At 35.1% G+C, this 17,339-nt stretch overlaps 1 protein-coding gene across 5 annotated transcripts in view; it reads left to right on the forward strand.

The window, feature by feature from the left end:
• Positions 1-17,339, forward strand: part of SNX29 (sorting nexin 29) — a 140,284-nt gene that overhangs the window by 57,078 nt on the left and 65,867 nt on the right. For 4 of the 5 annotated variants that reach the window (XM_050713722.1, XM_050713720.1, XM_050713721.1 and 1 more), the window contains 3 exons: positions 6,248-6,364; positions 10,451-10,506; positions 11,466-11,547. In XM_050713722.1, coding sequence (XP_050569679.1) covers positions 6,248-6,364; positions 10,451-10,506; positions 11,466-11,547 — 255 coding nt within the window. Of the gene's footprint in view, positions 1-6,247; positions 6,365-10,450; positions 10,507-11,465; positions 11,548-13,210; positions 13,239-17,339 lie in introns of those variants that run through there. The other variant, XM_035548629.2, reaches the window with a different exon arrangement.

The following is a 17,339-nucleotide window of genomic DNA, read 5'->3' on the forward strand; positions in this document are numbered from 1 at the left end:
AATACAGCTATTAAATAATAGCACGTTTTTGCTTATAGGAGAGATCTAAAAAGTAATACCTTCTGTGAAAAGTTAAAAATCTCTGGCTCTTGTTAGTATTGAATAAATAGTGCAAGTTGGCCAGCTGTGTTAGTTACTGGCAGCTACTTTGTTAGTGTGCTTGCCTGCAGTGTGAGTTTCCATTCAGCAGGCAAATGAGATAGATCAGTGCATCATGGACAGTGATACCTTTGGAAATTATGTTAGTTTTATTATTTAAATACCTTAGTATGGCATGCAGCCTTGCTATTAAATGTTAGTTTACTTGTGTTTGAAATGAGTACAGCAAACAGTCTTAAATTAGTAAATCGGTCAGTGCATTTTTATGGCATCAAACCCTTATGTAGCTTTTATTGGTTAAACCATTATTGGAATATCGTGAGATGGAATTTCATCTGGCCAGTACGTATTGATGCAAGGGTAGACTTTTTTGTTAGTTTTTACAAAAATTTCATAAGAATTGTGAAATCTGTTTATTTATGTATATATTTATTTTCTCAGTAATAATGCATGTCCAAATATTAAAAAAAAAAAAAAAAAAAAAAATGATCCGGAAGGATCTGGACAAGCACTTTGCCCACAAGAATTCACAGCACACAAGCAAAGTTACTGCATGCACTCGTGCTAGAAGTGTATTAGCAAGAGCGAATTTTTGTGCAACTCTAGAAATAAAACGTGTAGTTCTCTGAACAATGTGTACAGCACCTCTCTCATTAGCAGTGTAGTCCTGGTGTTCTTTTCTGAGGCAAAGACTGATGTGCCCATGAGTTGCTGTGCACTTTGTCAGTGATCCACTTGTTAATGTGCACACTGGTCACCTTTTAAATTTCTTTATAAACGTATTTTTCAGTCTCCCCGCTTATTCAGATAACAGTAAATAATTATGGTGTTAAGCTGTCTGTTCTGCGAGGAAAAAATAGTGTGGTATTTACAGTTAACTATGGTTATTTCTTATCTTAGCCCCTGTATTTTAGCTGTTACAGGCTACTGTTTTCAAGGCTGTTGTTGAGCTTTTCAGGGAGAGGCAGTACCCTTTATTATACCTAATCACATACTTGGGAAAACATGGACAAAGTTCTTCAGGTTAAACACACGCTGTGGTTTATATGGCATCTTTAGAGGCAATTATCAATTACGCAGCCATCTATTGCTCAAATCCTCCTTCTATATCACAGCACCTACCCCGCAGTTGTAATGGCACAGTAGTTTCTAGGTCTGTGGTGCAAACTGGCTTAGCTTAAACAATGTTGTTGAGGTGCTTGCATTCGGATCACTTTTCTAAGCTGACAGTCCTGCACATAGTGTAGATGGAAATGAATGACTGTGAAGAGCAGCAGCATTGTGCAATTTCTACCAGATTTCTTTGTTGTAAAGTCTTTGGACACAGCTTAAATCAAGGTGCAGCTGAAGTATGACAGCAGCTGCTGAATGTTACCTAACTATGGTAATCCATCATGATTTAAAAGAAAAAGGATGATGTGTAGCTTAGGAGGAGAGTTCCTAGCAAGGGGATAAATGACAGCAATTTAATAACTGTGGAACATTGAAACCACAGACTGACGTGAATTTAAGCATCCCTCTCCTAGGAGGAAATACTGGGGTCCAAAAATTGAGCCTGGGTGGGGGACGGAGAGGAATGGAATGGGACACACAACATGATGATGACAGTATTATTGTTGTTGCAGCCCAAATATGGCATATGGGTGATAACAATAAGAAAATTGTGATGAGCAATAAACAAACCGTTTGTGTTATGTTCTTGTGGTTCCACAGCCATTAATCAATACTGGATCTATACGCCATCAGGTGAGCTGGGCTGACAAGCTGGTTTGGATCAGCTATAGAACCACAATTGCATTTCGTAGCTGGAACATGAAATATTAAACTTGAGCCAGTCGTTTGTGATTTTTGTTGGCTCTGTGCAAGTTATGGGAGGATAGTATATAGCTTATCCGTTATAAAGCCTGCTGGGTCAGAGGTAGTCATTCACTTTTTTTTTTTTTCAATTTAAATAATCAGTGTGCTTTACACTAGATAATGTTTTGTGGTATGTGAAAGTACCTTTTCTGAGTCCATGATTTTTAATATCCGATAATAGAGTGAATTTTGGTTCAAGTCCTCTTGCCATAGAATAGCTATCTCAGCACAGGAGCTGTGCTTAAACCTTCTTCCAGGTGTGAAAAGAGAAGCTAAAAGGATTTAAGCACAATGAGAAGGGTATTTAGAGATTTCGTATCTTTCATCTTGGACTTTGGCTTTTGCTATGAGGATACATGCAAGGATGCAGCAGCTACAGATATGCTATTATTTTATCCCTCTAATTAATACTTAATTCATCTCACATTAACACTTACCAAACTAATTTTCCTGTGTGTATGATTCTACTTTTTGTGGTTACTTTCTTTTTCTCTTTGCATGCGTAGGTCTTGCCAGTGTTGTTTTCCTGCTTGATGTGTTTGTTAGTACTCCTTTGTATGTCAGAATTAATCCTGGTAAATATTATAGGTACTGCCTACAGTTGACAAACACTGATATATCGCAAGCATTAATGTGTAGTTCATTTTACGTGTGCACAGTTCCCGATGTATCTTGAATTGGAAGTTGTGGTTTATTTTCTTGTTGTTGTTTCAGGTGAACCATGACTTGTGATTACCTTACGTGGCTTTAGTGAACAAACAAAAACAAATAACAAAAAAAATTTTCCACCCTATTCTTAAATGGATCTTTCAGTCTGTCTTGAATGAAATAACTTGCTTGCCAAGAATACAAATGTCAAGAATACAAGGTGGAAATGAAGTAATTAAAAAGGAAGCAATGACTAAGCATTTTACAGCTATATAGATATATTTGTCTGAGTTCTAGAGAATTCTGCCTGGGTTGTAGTGCAGTTCAGTGCAACACGGAAGTGTTTCTTTGAATGCTGACTTCAGTGTTTGTGACTGAATTATCCCTCAGGCTGGACCTGGAAGAAACTTTTATTTTAATTTTTTTGATTCTGACCCAATGATAATAATACAATTCCTGCCAGGTTATTATGACTTTATGTATTATTGTGTGGTGTGTGACTTCTAATTTGTGTGATGTTAATTTTTCTCAAGTAATTTCTTTTAATCCTAGCAGGGTGGGATAAAGTAGTGGTAAAATTCAATGCTACACACAGGTAGTGTGGAAGACTGCTACAGTCTTAGAAGTGCTACCACACTATTGAACAGGGAATGTTTTTGAGTATGTGCATGTGTGCATTGACTACTATCTGCTAGCAGCTGTTTTGAATTTTACTATTTTTCATTTGTAGAAAAAGTTAATTATTCATATTCAGTAAGATACATGCTGTTTTTTTGAAGAACTTGGCTTTATTTCTCTTGGGAGGAAAAGTGATGAAAATTGTTCGTTTTTGATAAAGGTCATTTTCTCATGGAAAATATAGACCCTGGCTTCTACTGGGGGGAAAGTGAAAACCACTTCCCATTTTGTCTAGATTTTCTTTGGAAATATGTTGTTTTGCAACCGTATTTGAATAAAAGTTTTTGTTGTTGTTGTTGTTTTTAGTGATGGCGGGGGAAAATTACCAATAGTCGACACAAATCCACTGATTCAAATGTGGTTCTTGCAGAAATTTTAATGAATTTTAGCTGCAAGTTGCATTAAAAAAAAAAAAAAAAAAGAATCTGAGTTCCATTAAAAGACTCTTAAAAAGAAATAAATGTTGTTTTGGTGCAAGTTCTTAAAAGGCAATTTCTATGCTCTAAAAGCTTCTACTTCTAAGGGTGATTATATTATTCATATGCTTAGTGAAACATACCTAGAGTGTTTTAAGTTAACAGCTCAGTCCTTTGCTGTGGAACATTAAAGTGCGATTTACCTCTGTAATTTCTCTGGAGACGGTCCTTAAATCTGGTATAGCTGGACTCTATAGATGCAGTGCTGTTGGAGAGAAGGAGCAGATTTAGGTTTTCTTTTGACAACACGTCTTTGGAGTTCTAGTAGTGTGAAGTCTTCTAAACACTGTGCATTAAGCTCACTTCTTTGAGATAAGGATATGGACTCTTTAAGCGTGCTTTCTGGTATGACCAGGACCAAATCTGAATGATCCTGTGACCAAGGGAAACGTAGCCAATTTGTACATTAATTTTCTGCATTAAACATTGTCACGGAGAGAAACAATTGTGAAGATGAATGAAGTCCCAGTAGGGAAAATTGTTGATTGGACTTCAGTGTGGAATGAATAAAGGAAGATGTGATGACATAAAATGTAACCGAAATGGTATAACCTTGTTATTATCTTAAAATAAATTGTGGTTTAAAGAGCCAGTTGTACAAGAAGTTACTGGATTTGATGGACTCTCTCTAATATATAAATAAATTCCAGAAGAATACTTGAGGTTCTGGCATAATTCTTAGTACGTTTTTGTTATTTGATCAGTGATGTCATCTCATTGCTTGTCAACTTGAAGCTGTGTTTCACTGTTTCTTTGTCATGTGAAGGATACAGATTGGCTGGAACAAGGCACTGAAGTAAAAAGCAAGCAGTAAATTAAAGAAATTGAATTAAACTGCTTTATCTTGGGGAAATTTCCTGGGCAAGAGGGAGAACACAGAATAGTAATTCAAGGAAAGGCAAGCCTGAAGCAGAGTGAACTGCCTCCAGAAGGAAAACTATGAACTTTTGAGAGATTTGGCAAAATCCCAAGTCCCCGTGCTATTGCTGAAGTAGCAGATTGAGGCTCATTTTATTCAGCTCTGCTCCTAATAATGTTACCCTGTTGCCTCTATATTCTCTCAGCTTTGGATGGCTGTATAAGATGTTTCAAGAGTTGCTGTAACCTGAAAAATAGAATGTTTAACTGTATTGTTATGGTAGTGTGCTATGCCCACTACTGAGGTCAACCAGTCACTGATTATGTTTTCATCTAACCTCTCCTGTTATGTGTAGCCTTTTTTGTTCTGCCGTAGGACTGCTTTTCTGGCACTGCACCTATGATCATGGCCCACATCAGTATTCCCTTTTGTTAGAGAATATAGGGAGAGACTGCACATGGAAAGGTCTAACAACAGGATTTTCTGAATGGAATCTTTCTTTTCCCCTCAAAGTAGTTCTACAGACACCTTTTGGCTCAAATTTCTTTGCTATAAGGCTACAGGCACTATTATCAGTTCAAGACAACTCCCTTGCCAGGTATATTAGGTATTGATGGGTCATCTATCAGAATTAAAACTTTCATTCAACTTCGTAGTCTAGGTTCTGAAACGAGTAGCTCAAAACCTTCCTGAACACAGATGTCTTTCCCTGTTCCAGATAGTTTCCTCATCACCCTCTTTTGAAGATAACAGATTACTGCTGCAATATAGATCTTTACTATTCCGGATCCCTTGTCCTTTTGGAGTTCTGCACCCCATTGGTTTATGCTTGTGTGTAAGAAAAATTCAAGAACTCAGTATTGTCTTTAACCTTGATTTGAGTTTTATTGTTCTTCAGATCTCTTAGCAAGAAATCAACTTAAACATAGTTTGCTGTGCAAATTGTTGTACTTTTCTTGCACATCATTCGTCCAGTCCTGTTTGCTTTCATATACATACTACCTCAGTTGGTGTTTTTTTAACCATTTTGATCAAAAATGGAGAGCACAGACACAGCAAGACTGTGTATAAAGTGGCCATGCTTGAGGCCACCATGTTTTACGTATGCACATGGACGTGCGTCACAGCAAAGCTGTTTTATTTATGCTCCTTTGACCCCTCACAGATTTGCCTGGACTTCTAACTCCACGTAAGAGTACAGAATGTTACTCATGAATTATTGACAAAGTTGAATTTAGTTTGTGCATTTTAGATTATTCCCAATTCAAAATATTCTGATTGATTTGTACCTGTCAAGTTCTTTGCTCATCAAAAATTAAACTGAGAACAAGTTAATAGGTGTTTTATTAGAATCAGTTACCATGGGATCTCCTCTGATTGGGTAAAATCAGATATAGATCTAAAGTTGTAACGTTTTCGTGTTGAATTTAATAACAAAACATGTTTCAAGGCATGACTGAAAATTATTTTGTGTATGTTACTAATGTTCTGTTTAAAATGCTGTATTAGCAGCACTACGTGCTACTTGGAGAATGCTGTGAAATAAATATAAGTTGGTATGAATGTAAGAAATTACTATATAGTGTATTTTTTCAATTTAGAACAGTTATCTCTGGGCTATGTTTTTCAGGTGGCTGAAATGCATGGGGAACTGATTGAGTTCAATGAGAGGCTGCACCGTGCTCTGATGGCTAAAGAAGCTCTTGTGTCCCAGATGAGACAAGAACTAATTGATTTGAGAGGGCCGGTAAGTGTTTGTTTATTACATTGAGAAATACTGTTCTCAAAACCATTACTTGTGTTGAAATAAAATCTGCACTACCTTATAAGAAATAACAGCTAATAAACTATCTGTCAAGAATACCTTACTTGGTATTTTTGGTGTTGTTTCATTCTCTTTAGCAGTATTTAATTTATATAGTAGTATTGAAATTATTCAGACAATAAAAATGGCTGCAGTGCTCAGATACTTTTAAGTTTGTTTGTTTTTGCTGAGCTTTTTACTTTGGAAGGTTGAAATAATAAAAAATAATTGGTAGGTTTCTAAATGAGAAGTTACCCGTATCCATAAATCTACAGAGGTCAGCATCGCTGTTCTAGAAACACTTTATAATGTGCCTAGAGGCACTGAAATTTTCAGTGTTATGCTCAGTCAGTTTTAAAAGGGCCATGAAGACTTATTTCTGTTGTTCTAATTCTTCTGGTTATTATACCTGCCTTCTTCCTCTGCCTTTAGTTTTATCCCTATTTTTGCAGCCTGAGCTAAATACTAAATAGTAGCTTGTGTTCATGAGCTGGTTATTCGAGAAAATTAAAAAAAACAGAACAAAACAAAAAAAACAACAACAATCTCCTCCCCTCACCCCCAAGTCCCCAGAAATCAAAGTTTTTGTTTTCTACCAGATACTGCTTCTCTTTGGCTTTTTGTGTTAAAAGAAAAGATTTGGTTGAAATGTGGAGATGTATAGAGGGGAAACAAAAGTAAAGAAAGTTCCTAATAGTTGTCCGTCTTAGCAGGAAGGCGTATTTTGATGGGTTTTGTTCATATAATTGCACAGTATTGCACCTTAGTTTTTTGTTCATACTGGAAGCATTCATGCTTATTATATCATGCATATTTTATCATAACATTTATGTCAAGTGGTTGATAAGAGTTCCGTGTGCATAAGTGAAGCAGGATTTCACCTATAATTTTCATCCTTTTAGGTGCAAACAATCTAATTATTGTGTCAAGAAATGACAAATGATAAATCACACATGTATTATGACTGTACTTTCTTACTCAGAGATTTTAGACTGTATGTCCCTGTTCAGAGATTTTGTTTTTACTTATGTATCCAGATATACTATTAATAGATATTAACTGTGTATAATTACTTTGTTCCTGTATAAATTCCCGCTTTATTTTACTTATGAATGTTGTGCAGTCCCTTCATCTTGAAATGGATATAGTAAAATTAGACAGTGTTCAGGAAAAAGCAACAGGGATAATCAAAAGCGTGGAGTGGTGTTCTGTATGTGACTGGTTGGGCAGCCTTTCCTCAATTTGAAAAAGAATCTGCTTTGGGAAGAGTATGGTAGAGAACTGCAAAATGGTGTGCGAAAGATGGGGATCAGCTCTGTGTGGCATCTCCCAGTTACAAGCAGGTTCAAAACAAGCAGTAAGTCATTTTCCATGGCAGTCTTCTACAGCAGCAGAGCTGTGGAGCTCTTTAACAAAGACTAGACAAATACTTAGAAGAAATATCCATTAGGGGTTACCAAATATGCTAAGCTATGTCTTGCTCAAGAAGTCCCCTGACCTGAAAATTGCTGGGGATGGAGAGAGTTTTGGGAGAAGTGTTGTATATACTTGCTTGCATGAAGTATGCTTGAGAGGTGGGCATCCACTTGCTTGGTCTACTCTTAAAAATGACATTTGTAATATACTACCTAAATTGATCTGTAGGATGAGTTTGTGCCAAAGGCAGAAATCCCTTGGAATTATTGCAGCCATGGTATAAGCCACTACTCTCTTTTCCATTTAAGTATTTCTTTTAAAGAATTATTAGGCGCAGTCAGCTTATAGTGTAGTGATATAAATATATCAGCAAGCATGTTTCAGGTAATTAGTCAGATATTTTTACAAATTTTATTGTATGAGATTAGAACCTAGCCTAATCATTGAAATACTGTTGTAGTAGGTATTGTACTCCTGAAATATGTCTATTTATGAAACCTGAAACTTAAGTAGCTTTAACAAATCATCAGGTTTTATGATTCTGACAACTCTATTTAATTACCACAGAAGCGATACTGGATTAGTGAAATGCTAGTCTTCATTAGTTGCTACTATCCAAAATGGAACTGTGCACTGAATACAGGCTTTCGAAAGACTTCTTGCATTATCCTAAGAATTTAATACATTTTAATTGCATATTATTAAGCATAACTGTGCTGATAGTCCATCTGTTACTTAAACTTTAATTAGAACTTTAAAAGTTGGTCAAGTGTGCAACTGTCAGAAATTCAGTGGGATATGAATATTTGATCTCCCCTTGACTTGTTTGAAATGATCAGCCAAATTCTTAACATTTTATTATTAAAATAGTATATAATTTACAGATTCTCATAAAAATAGCTTCCATAATTCTTCACTGACTTCTTTCATTTTAATGCTAATAATCAATTTTAATGGCTGTAATTTATATATGAAATATCCGCAATGATCTTCCCAAATTTTTAGTTATGGGGTTTCAGAACTTCTGTAGCAGTTGAAAAACATGGAGTATAATATTAATGCAAAAAGTATGTGCTTGCAGGGAATGAGGAAATACATTAATGCAATATGTACTTTTGCTGTACTTTGTGTTACAATGAACAACACATCAAGTACAATCTCAGCATAAGTAACAATCTGCTTCAAAGTAGATGTGCAAGCACTGGAACTTATTAATGTCATTCTTTCTCATTTCCAAAGACCATGCTGTTTTTGAGGTCTTTATGTAAAACTCTTACTGAAGTTAATGAAAATAACTGCATATATCTGTGGATAGGATTTCCGTTTCAGATATAGGCAAAGATAGGATACAGGTTATAGGCAAGATAGAAAAATGTCAGCTCTGTATAAAAGCCCTGGAAAGCCAACCAGTGTGCTGCTGCTCGAGGATGGACTGGAGTGCAAGCAGGTAACAGCTGATGCTAGGACTTGAGAGAGGGGAGATACTGGGTATTGCCAGCATGATCACTGCCTCGTTCCTCCAAAAAGAGGGCAGCAGACCTGTTCAGGACTTGTGCTTCCATATATATGCTCTGGAGCTGTCTCAGCTGTGCACAGTTTTTATTCTTTTCTCTTCTCTGGTAGGAATGACTCAGTTTTTGCTGAGCCATATCTCTTGAAACTTGGGACAGCAAAATTCAGTTTTGCCTTGAGTATTGGTGGGAGTTTAGCTGGTCTGTCAAAACCTTTGGAAAGGGGATTTTCCTTAGTCCCCTTTGAATTTTTATATTGCTTTACAATAAACAATAATGCATATTTATGTTTCTTAGGCAGATATTCTGAAAAAACGGTAATATGCAGGCAATATATATTACAGAGATGTATTGAACCGATAATTGACTAATGTAGATACCTTATCTAGAAGTTGACAACTTTCAGCTGTTCTTCAGCAAAACACACTAATTTTTCATAGTTGTGGTTTGTGCTTTAGAGTAGTTATTGGTGAGAACACATCCTTTTATGTTTAACTGGCTTTAACGTAAAGGTTAAGAAAAAAAAGCTTTTGTTGATTCATTTCCAAATGTTCTTTCAATCTTATTTTCTTAAAACTGTTACTTCTTGGAATTCTCTAGGTGTTAGCTCATCATTGCCTTTTTTATGAAGTTTTGTAGCTATTTAATGTTATATGATAACACGGCTAACATAAAATGATCACGTGTCTTCTTAGTAGAATGTGCAGTATAAAAGAAAGTGTTCACTAGGTTTTATGTGCTTCAACTTTTCCCATAAATTCTTCATACACACAAGGTACTTTGTTTTAGCATGCTCTGTTTATAAAGCCCTAATATTGATGCTCTGGGATTTCTGTACCTTTCAAAATTATATCCTTTTACAAAGTTTACAAAGTCAGATTTGTTTCTTCACAAAACTGTAGCAAATTCTAACCAGAAGACCTTGCAAGGGTGATACGTTTATATTACTGTTACACAGTTTAATTTTTAATCGTTTCTCAGTAATAGTTTTTTTGGCTTTTTATAACTTGAATTTTAATTTTTATTTTTTTTTATCATATGCTTTCCATTAAGAAAGCATAATAACTAGTGTGTGGGAATTGTTTCTGTTCTGTAAATATAGGTCCCTGGAGATTTGAGTCAAACATCTGAAGATCAGAGCTTGTCAGACTTCGAAATGTAAGTTTTCTAATATGCATATTTCTGCTTTCGTGTTGTCTTTATGGGAAAGAAGAAGAAGCAAGTAGATTGAATAATTTCCTTTTCCTATATTATTTGCAGTAAATGAATTCTCAGATGTGGTGTTCCATTGTTAAAAAGCATGGAGAGCTGCATGGTCCATGCTGTATTATAGTTTTTAATAATGTTGTATGCAAGGCATTCAGATTCATGGACGTTTTCTTGAAGAAAACTAGGTTTTCCAGTGTCCTAGAACCTAGTGTTCTAGCACAGCACCAAAAAGTTACTGTTTCCTGTTGCTTTGGTTTTGGTAGATTCTAGATGATACTAATAACATGATGGTCCTTCTCATTTTTCTCATCTCAATGCATACAAATAGTACTATTAAAAAAAAAAAAAAAAAAAAAAAGTAGGTCACCACAGATCACTTTGGAGTGGTGTGATTTGAAGCTTTGCTTTTATTAGTCCAACTAAGGAATCTAGTTTTTTGAGGATGATGGGGTGAAAATATAGCTGGTGTCTTTCTATTGCAGAAATTTGGAAGTAAATCATAAAGAGAGAGGGTGGAAATTGCTTCTCCATAACTGTCCAGTGCTCTTCTGTTATTTGATGAACTCATTTTTTTTTTTTGTTGAGTTTGTGGACCACAATGTTGAACTTGTTGAAATAAGTAGTTTTTGTTTCATGTGTATAATCAAATGTTGTCAAATTTACACTGGGAAAAGAAAAGGTGATTTGCTTCATTTTTTCCCCAGTTATGTTAATTTTAGGGAACGCTTCTAGATATAGTAAGTATAACAGGCTCAGGCAGAACTACAAATTTTCTGATATTCCATTTGAAATGTTAAGTTGCTTTGTTGATGACCTTGATCATTATCTAAATACCTGGAGGTAGCTACTTTGCAATTTTAATATGTAAACGTGATTATCTATTTTAAGTTTATCTCTCATCTCCTCAGATCAAATCGTGCTCTTATTAATGTTTGGATTCCCTCTGTCTTTCTGCGTGGAAAAGCTGCTAATGCATTCCATGTTTATCAGGTAAGTAACAAGTTCTAACAGAAATTCAATAATACACTTTCTGACTGGAATGGAATATTTTAATATTTTATCTCAGTATAATTTTATTAGAGATCAATTAATGGACATCAGCAGTAGCTTCATACGTGTTCATACATAGGATGACAGCGATCCTCAAAATAGCATTATTTTGATTGGTGGCTCTTAATAGTGTAAAAGCATGTTAATAAAATGGTTCATTCAGAGCACAACAATTCAATGCTGACCAGTAATGTCTTATTCAATATGCATGTTGTAATTACTCTATTTCAGTTCTGCAATATCAATGACCAGAAATGTTACTTGACAGACAGACAGATAGGGATTACTTAGTAGCTCAAAAATATTTTGAATAGTGCAGAAAGCCTTGACTGTGTGTCATTGGATATGTTCATAGTGGGTTTTGCTTCTGCTGGGTCTAAATTTAGAGTTTGCACTCTAGCCTGCCTTGTAGCTGAAGCATTGAAATCCCATACTGTTTTTTGATTCATGGATTTTCATCTTCAGACCAATTATAGCCATTCTATAAGCAGAATGGCAGGGCTAGCCTTAAACAGCTCTTTGATGTGCTGTATCAATCTACTTGTATTTCTCTTTGTGGATTATTTTTATAATTATTATGATTATAAAATGTTATAATTTTGAGCATTTTTTATAATTAGCATAATTATTATGCTGCTAGAAAACTTTTCCTCTTTCCTATGTTTCAGCCATGTGTACTAAGCTTTGAACAAGATTTCTGGGGATTTTTAACATTCCTCTCACTTTGAACAATGATTTTTATAGAATTCTGAATTATTTATGGACTGTTAGTGGGTAGTTGAAAAATACAGGAAAACACCACCTTTTTGGCCAGTAAAGTATAATGAAAAATAAGTCTTCAGCTAATGCAAAGAAAAGCTGGCAATACTGAAGTTGTACTGAGTTAGTAATTTATTCAAAAGTGTTGAGCAGTCAGTCAGATTTAGGTGCACGAGTGCGTGTGGAAGGCTAACATGTTGACAAGTGTGATTATTTTTGCTAATTCCCTATTGCATTTCTGTCTCTCACTTGTTCTTCCATTGTACTGTAACTGCCTACATGCTCCCAAACCCAGATACCAGTGTGCTAAAACAGAAATTCTTAGAAGTACTCTATCCCACCACATCTCTGTTACTGTAATGCTGCTGCAGTTCTGTGATGACTGGAGGAGCTCTCGTTTCTCCTGTTTGTTTCTCATGTTGCCCTGTTCATCAACCTGCTGACATATTGGAAGGTTCTTAGTGTCTGTCTCTACTTTTCTAAGGAAATTGTTGAAGTAAATCCTTCTTCATTAGCATACTTTTGCTAATGGGGCAGAACAAAGTAATGAGCAAACCTGGGAAATAATTTGGTTGACAGATAAAAGCATTCTGCCAGCTATTATCTTAAAACATGCACTTCTATTAAGGCTTTCACTTTTACAGTCTCACTGTGAATGGTTGGGTAGCATAATGTGCTATGTGGTAGTGCAGACACTCCATTTGCATATGTTTGTGTAAGATACTAAAGCTTTGAGAGAAGTTGCGATTATCACTGCCTGGGAAGGTGGAGAACTTGGGTGCATAGTACATGGCATTTATTGTGATTCCTTTGATGGAAGAATTCTTAAAGACTTGCTTTGTAGGGCAGAAACAAATATTGAGGCTGTGCCAATGCCTTTGTCTCAAAAAAACAAAATCCCACAGAAGAAACCTATGCAGCAACTCCAAGTTGGGTACCCGTCAGCTGAAACATCTTGCGTCACCAGTTCTGTTCTGATACTGTTGCACATGATCTTGAAGTCAATTGACTGTGTTGCTTGGAAGTGTAAACCTGGATCTGAGATTTTTCCAAATGACTCATCATTTAGAAAATCTTAGTTTATATTTTGCACAATATAAATAACTAAATGTCACTTAATATTCTACTTCATTAAAATATAAGGTGTATTTACTCTTTTGCTTAGATCTTGGAAGAATTTTGTTTACTTTTAATTTGCTGGTAACTTGCTATCAAACTTTGTTACTCAAGAGTTCAGAGTTTTAATTTGACTGTACTTGACTGTAAAAAAAAGATGCCAAGAAAGCCAAGAAAGCACGTGGAATTCATGTGTATTATAGATGTTTGGCATGTTTTCTTAATAGGAAGAAATAAACCTAGCTTCCCAGTTTATAGCAGGTTCAGGGCTTTATCCAAAACCTGCTTAAGTGAGTGGAGGGTGAGACATTGGTCTCAGTTGGCTTTGGATAAGGGCCTAACTGCAGTGACTTGTACTAAATTTTGTTCTTTATTGTGCTTCTGCACCTTATCATTTCCATCATTAGCGTGGCATTTTAGAAAATAAGTTGTGCTGTTAACAGAGTGGGTTTTAATAGACTTCATCAATTACTCAGCATTGATGGAAAACAAAGAACTTCTGATTAAAGGGTGGGCCTTTTAACAAGAGGAAGAAATGAAGCAAAATATCATTGGAAGATTCTAAAAAGATTTGAAATTCTAGATTGTCAAAAGACAGCTTTGAGAATTTACTTATTTCTGCAATATATTGTTATGCATATATGTCATGTTGGACATCAGTATGCAAAATTTGTTTATTGGTATATTTATTTGAAAAATGTACAAGTTATTTTTCTGAATGTGCTATTCGTTATCTATTCACACTAGGAAGTTACTGGAGATATGTGACATGGAAAGGTAGAAATGTCTTATTTATTATAGACATAGAATATCCATGGTCAGAGTTGTTTGTCTTTAATTACAGAACAGCACAGAATACCACAGAATTCCTCTGGTAAGCAGTTGTGTATTTGCTCAACTTTGTCTTTTGAAATTTTAAAAAGAAAAGTGAGCAAAAGCTACCTGTAGAAGTGACCTAAAACTTCTGTCGTTTCTATTAAACTTTGATCTTAGTACTTGTTAAGATCTTTCCTTATGGGAGAATACATCAATGGCATTCCTACTAGTTTTTGATCTCTTGTAGTATGACGGATAAGAGTATCTGTCTAGCAAATAACTATTTTCTGCCACCGTGCACCTGAAAAAAAAAAAAGAAATCTTTCCAAAAATAAACCTATGTTCTCTATATAGCACATTATAACACTATGATTAAACACTTGGAGTTTAAGTGATTGCCACATCTCTGATCAGATATGTAGTCACGTGCTTACTGAATATATATTCTGCATTTTATAGCTATCAGGAAAGCATTAATTTATAAAACTTCAGAATAGCCTCAATAACAGCACTGTGCATTTATCTTGTTAAATCTCTGCCAAAACGTGCTCCTGATTACAGGGAATTTGATTCAATGTTGAAATTGTGGAAGAGAATATTTACCAGGCTACCAGTATGTAATGAACAGACAAGGACTAAGAGTGACAATTAGGATAAATGACTGAGCTCATTTTTGAGAGTCCTCTTATTCATAATAAACGTTATTTTGGATATTTTATCACTTATTTCTCCACAGCAGAAAATAAAAAAGTGTTTGTAACTCTTTGTATCAGCTGTGTGAGAATTCTGCTTGTAATATATCAATGTAAAGGAAATTGAGAATTCTTGGTAGAGGTATTGCAGCATTTTGATATTGTTGAGATTATTGCCAATATAATTTGAAGTTCAGATTTCTCTGAATGCTTTGGTAACCATAACTTGGACGTAAAAATGGACTGTTGATTGTGCTGGTGAGTTCTGAGGAAAAAGTTATGAAATAAATGGAGAAGGCAGAAATGTGCCAATTGGAACAGGCAAAATTTCAAACTTGTTTTGGGTAAGCATAATTTTCAAGTATGCTAAATACTTATAACTGTACATGAATTGGAAATATGCTTAGCCTGCCTGAAAATGAGATTGTATGCATAATAGTCTTGACGTAAGATGTTGCTGCCAAGTGCAGGTGTCACAAAAAGGCATGGACCTTGACCACTGCTTTTCCATATCCAGTTCATGTAAATATATTTGAAACAATTACTGATTTCTTCCTTTTTTTTTTTTTTTTTAAAAAAAAAGTTATTGAAAAGCTAAAGACACTGTCCTCCTCTTCTCTCCTCTCCTGTTGTGGGCTGTCTTGTCAACCTCCGTTGATTAGAAATTGCAAATTTACAGCATTCGTTCAGTTGATGGAGAGAAAAGACAGTGTGCAGAGATTTGCTACATCAGTTTTATTACTGACGCACTTGAGAACTGTCGTGCATCTTCTGTCCCTTTTTCTTCATAAATAGATATTTTCAGCAGAAAATAAACTATGACATACTTATTATGTGGCTTGGAAATGGCCAAAAAAGGGTGGATATATTTGCAGAGTGTGTCGAATAACGTTGAAAAGTATGAACCTATAAGTATAGTATCTGTCATCCTTTATCCTGGAGTTATAAGTGATTCTTCTTGGAAATATTAAGAGTTAGGAAAAATAAACCTGCGTACCTGTGCCTCTTCAGAATCAATGCCGATTTTCCATTTGTGCTCCTTGAAACAGGAAGAGAAATGAATGGCATGTTAACTTTAATTTATATCTCAGGAGGGCCAGACCTGAGCATCATAAAGAAGATATGAATAGACTCCAATTCCAGCAGGAGTTTTGTTATAGTGTTTTTTGTTATGGTCTTCCTTTTTTTGTTTTGTTTGTTTTTTACAGCAGACTTTAATGCTTTTGAAGGGCATTTCCAAGTATTTCTTCTTATGTCATGTTAATATTTTAGTATGTTTCAGATGTCATGTTCAAAATCAGTGTATCTTCTGTCCTCAGAAAAACAAAACAAAATAGAAAAAACAACCACCAGATGTTATGATGTAGATGCGAAGTTCCCAGCTGCATTTGGCTATATTATCAAGTAGGTTCAACCATCAAATAGTTTTTTCTTTTTTAAAATTTCTGTTAAGGATTAAGGATTCTGGACAAGCTCAGAAATCAAGTTTTTCACTCTTGAAGCAAGCAGCATTTTATAGAGAATCCTATTAGATGTGGAAATTTTAAGCAGACCTCTATGTTCGCAGAGTTACCCCACACTCCTTTAGCAGAAATTAACTGGCAGCATTTACTGGTTATGAATCTTAAGACTTTAAAAGCAAGGTCTAGAAACAGCCAAATTTTATTCTGAATTTTAATGACTTGAGTTCAAGAGGGATAGTTGTGAGTGGCAGAATAATCATCACTCACATCTTAGCACCATCTAGTACTTTCTTTGAAATTAACAGAAGCCATAGACATATGTCATTCAACTATGGATGGTAAAACAATTAGACAGTATATACATTTTAGTAAAAAAAGCTGATAAGAATTGGCCATGTGCTTCTGTGTATTTATTATGTTCGCTTCCAAAATATTTTTATTTTCTGAAATATCACTATTTAACAATAATAGACCAACATTGAGATGGCTACAATAAATAAATGGTGACAACAAGAATACAAAAAATAAAATCTGCCATTTGCAATTTTTGCCAAAATTAAATAGGCATTTAAATCTTTCTTTCCTCTTGTACTGCGAATAGTCATCTGAAAATGGAGATCCCTACTGAGAAGAGGTAGCTATGTGTTGTGAAATTCAATTTTGTCATTCCCTAGGGTAATATAAGGAAATTTACCTGCTAAATGGAGAGAGAGAAGATCTATGTTTATAGATGTGCTACTAACAAATGCTAGGGAAGATATTGGTCCATTTGATATTCACTGATACAGGGTAAAGGAGGGTATGGAAGCATCAGAGGGGTGCAGGTCCAATATTTTGCTACATGAATGAAGAAATGTGGGGGGAAAAAAAAGGTTTGAGTCAGGAT

This window comes from Cygnus atratus, chromosome 15 (assembly GCF_013377495.2).
Source record: "Cygnus atratus isolate AKBS03 ecotype Queensland, Australia chromosome 15, CAtr_DNAZoo_HiC_assembly, whole genome shotgun sequence".
Lineage (NCBI taxonomy): Eukaryota > Metazoa > Chordata > Aves > Anseriformes > Anatidae > Cygnus > Cygnus atratus.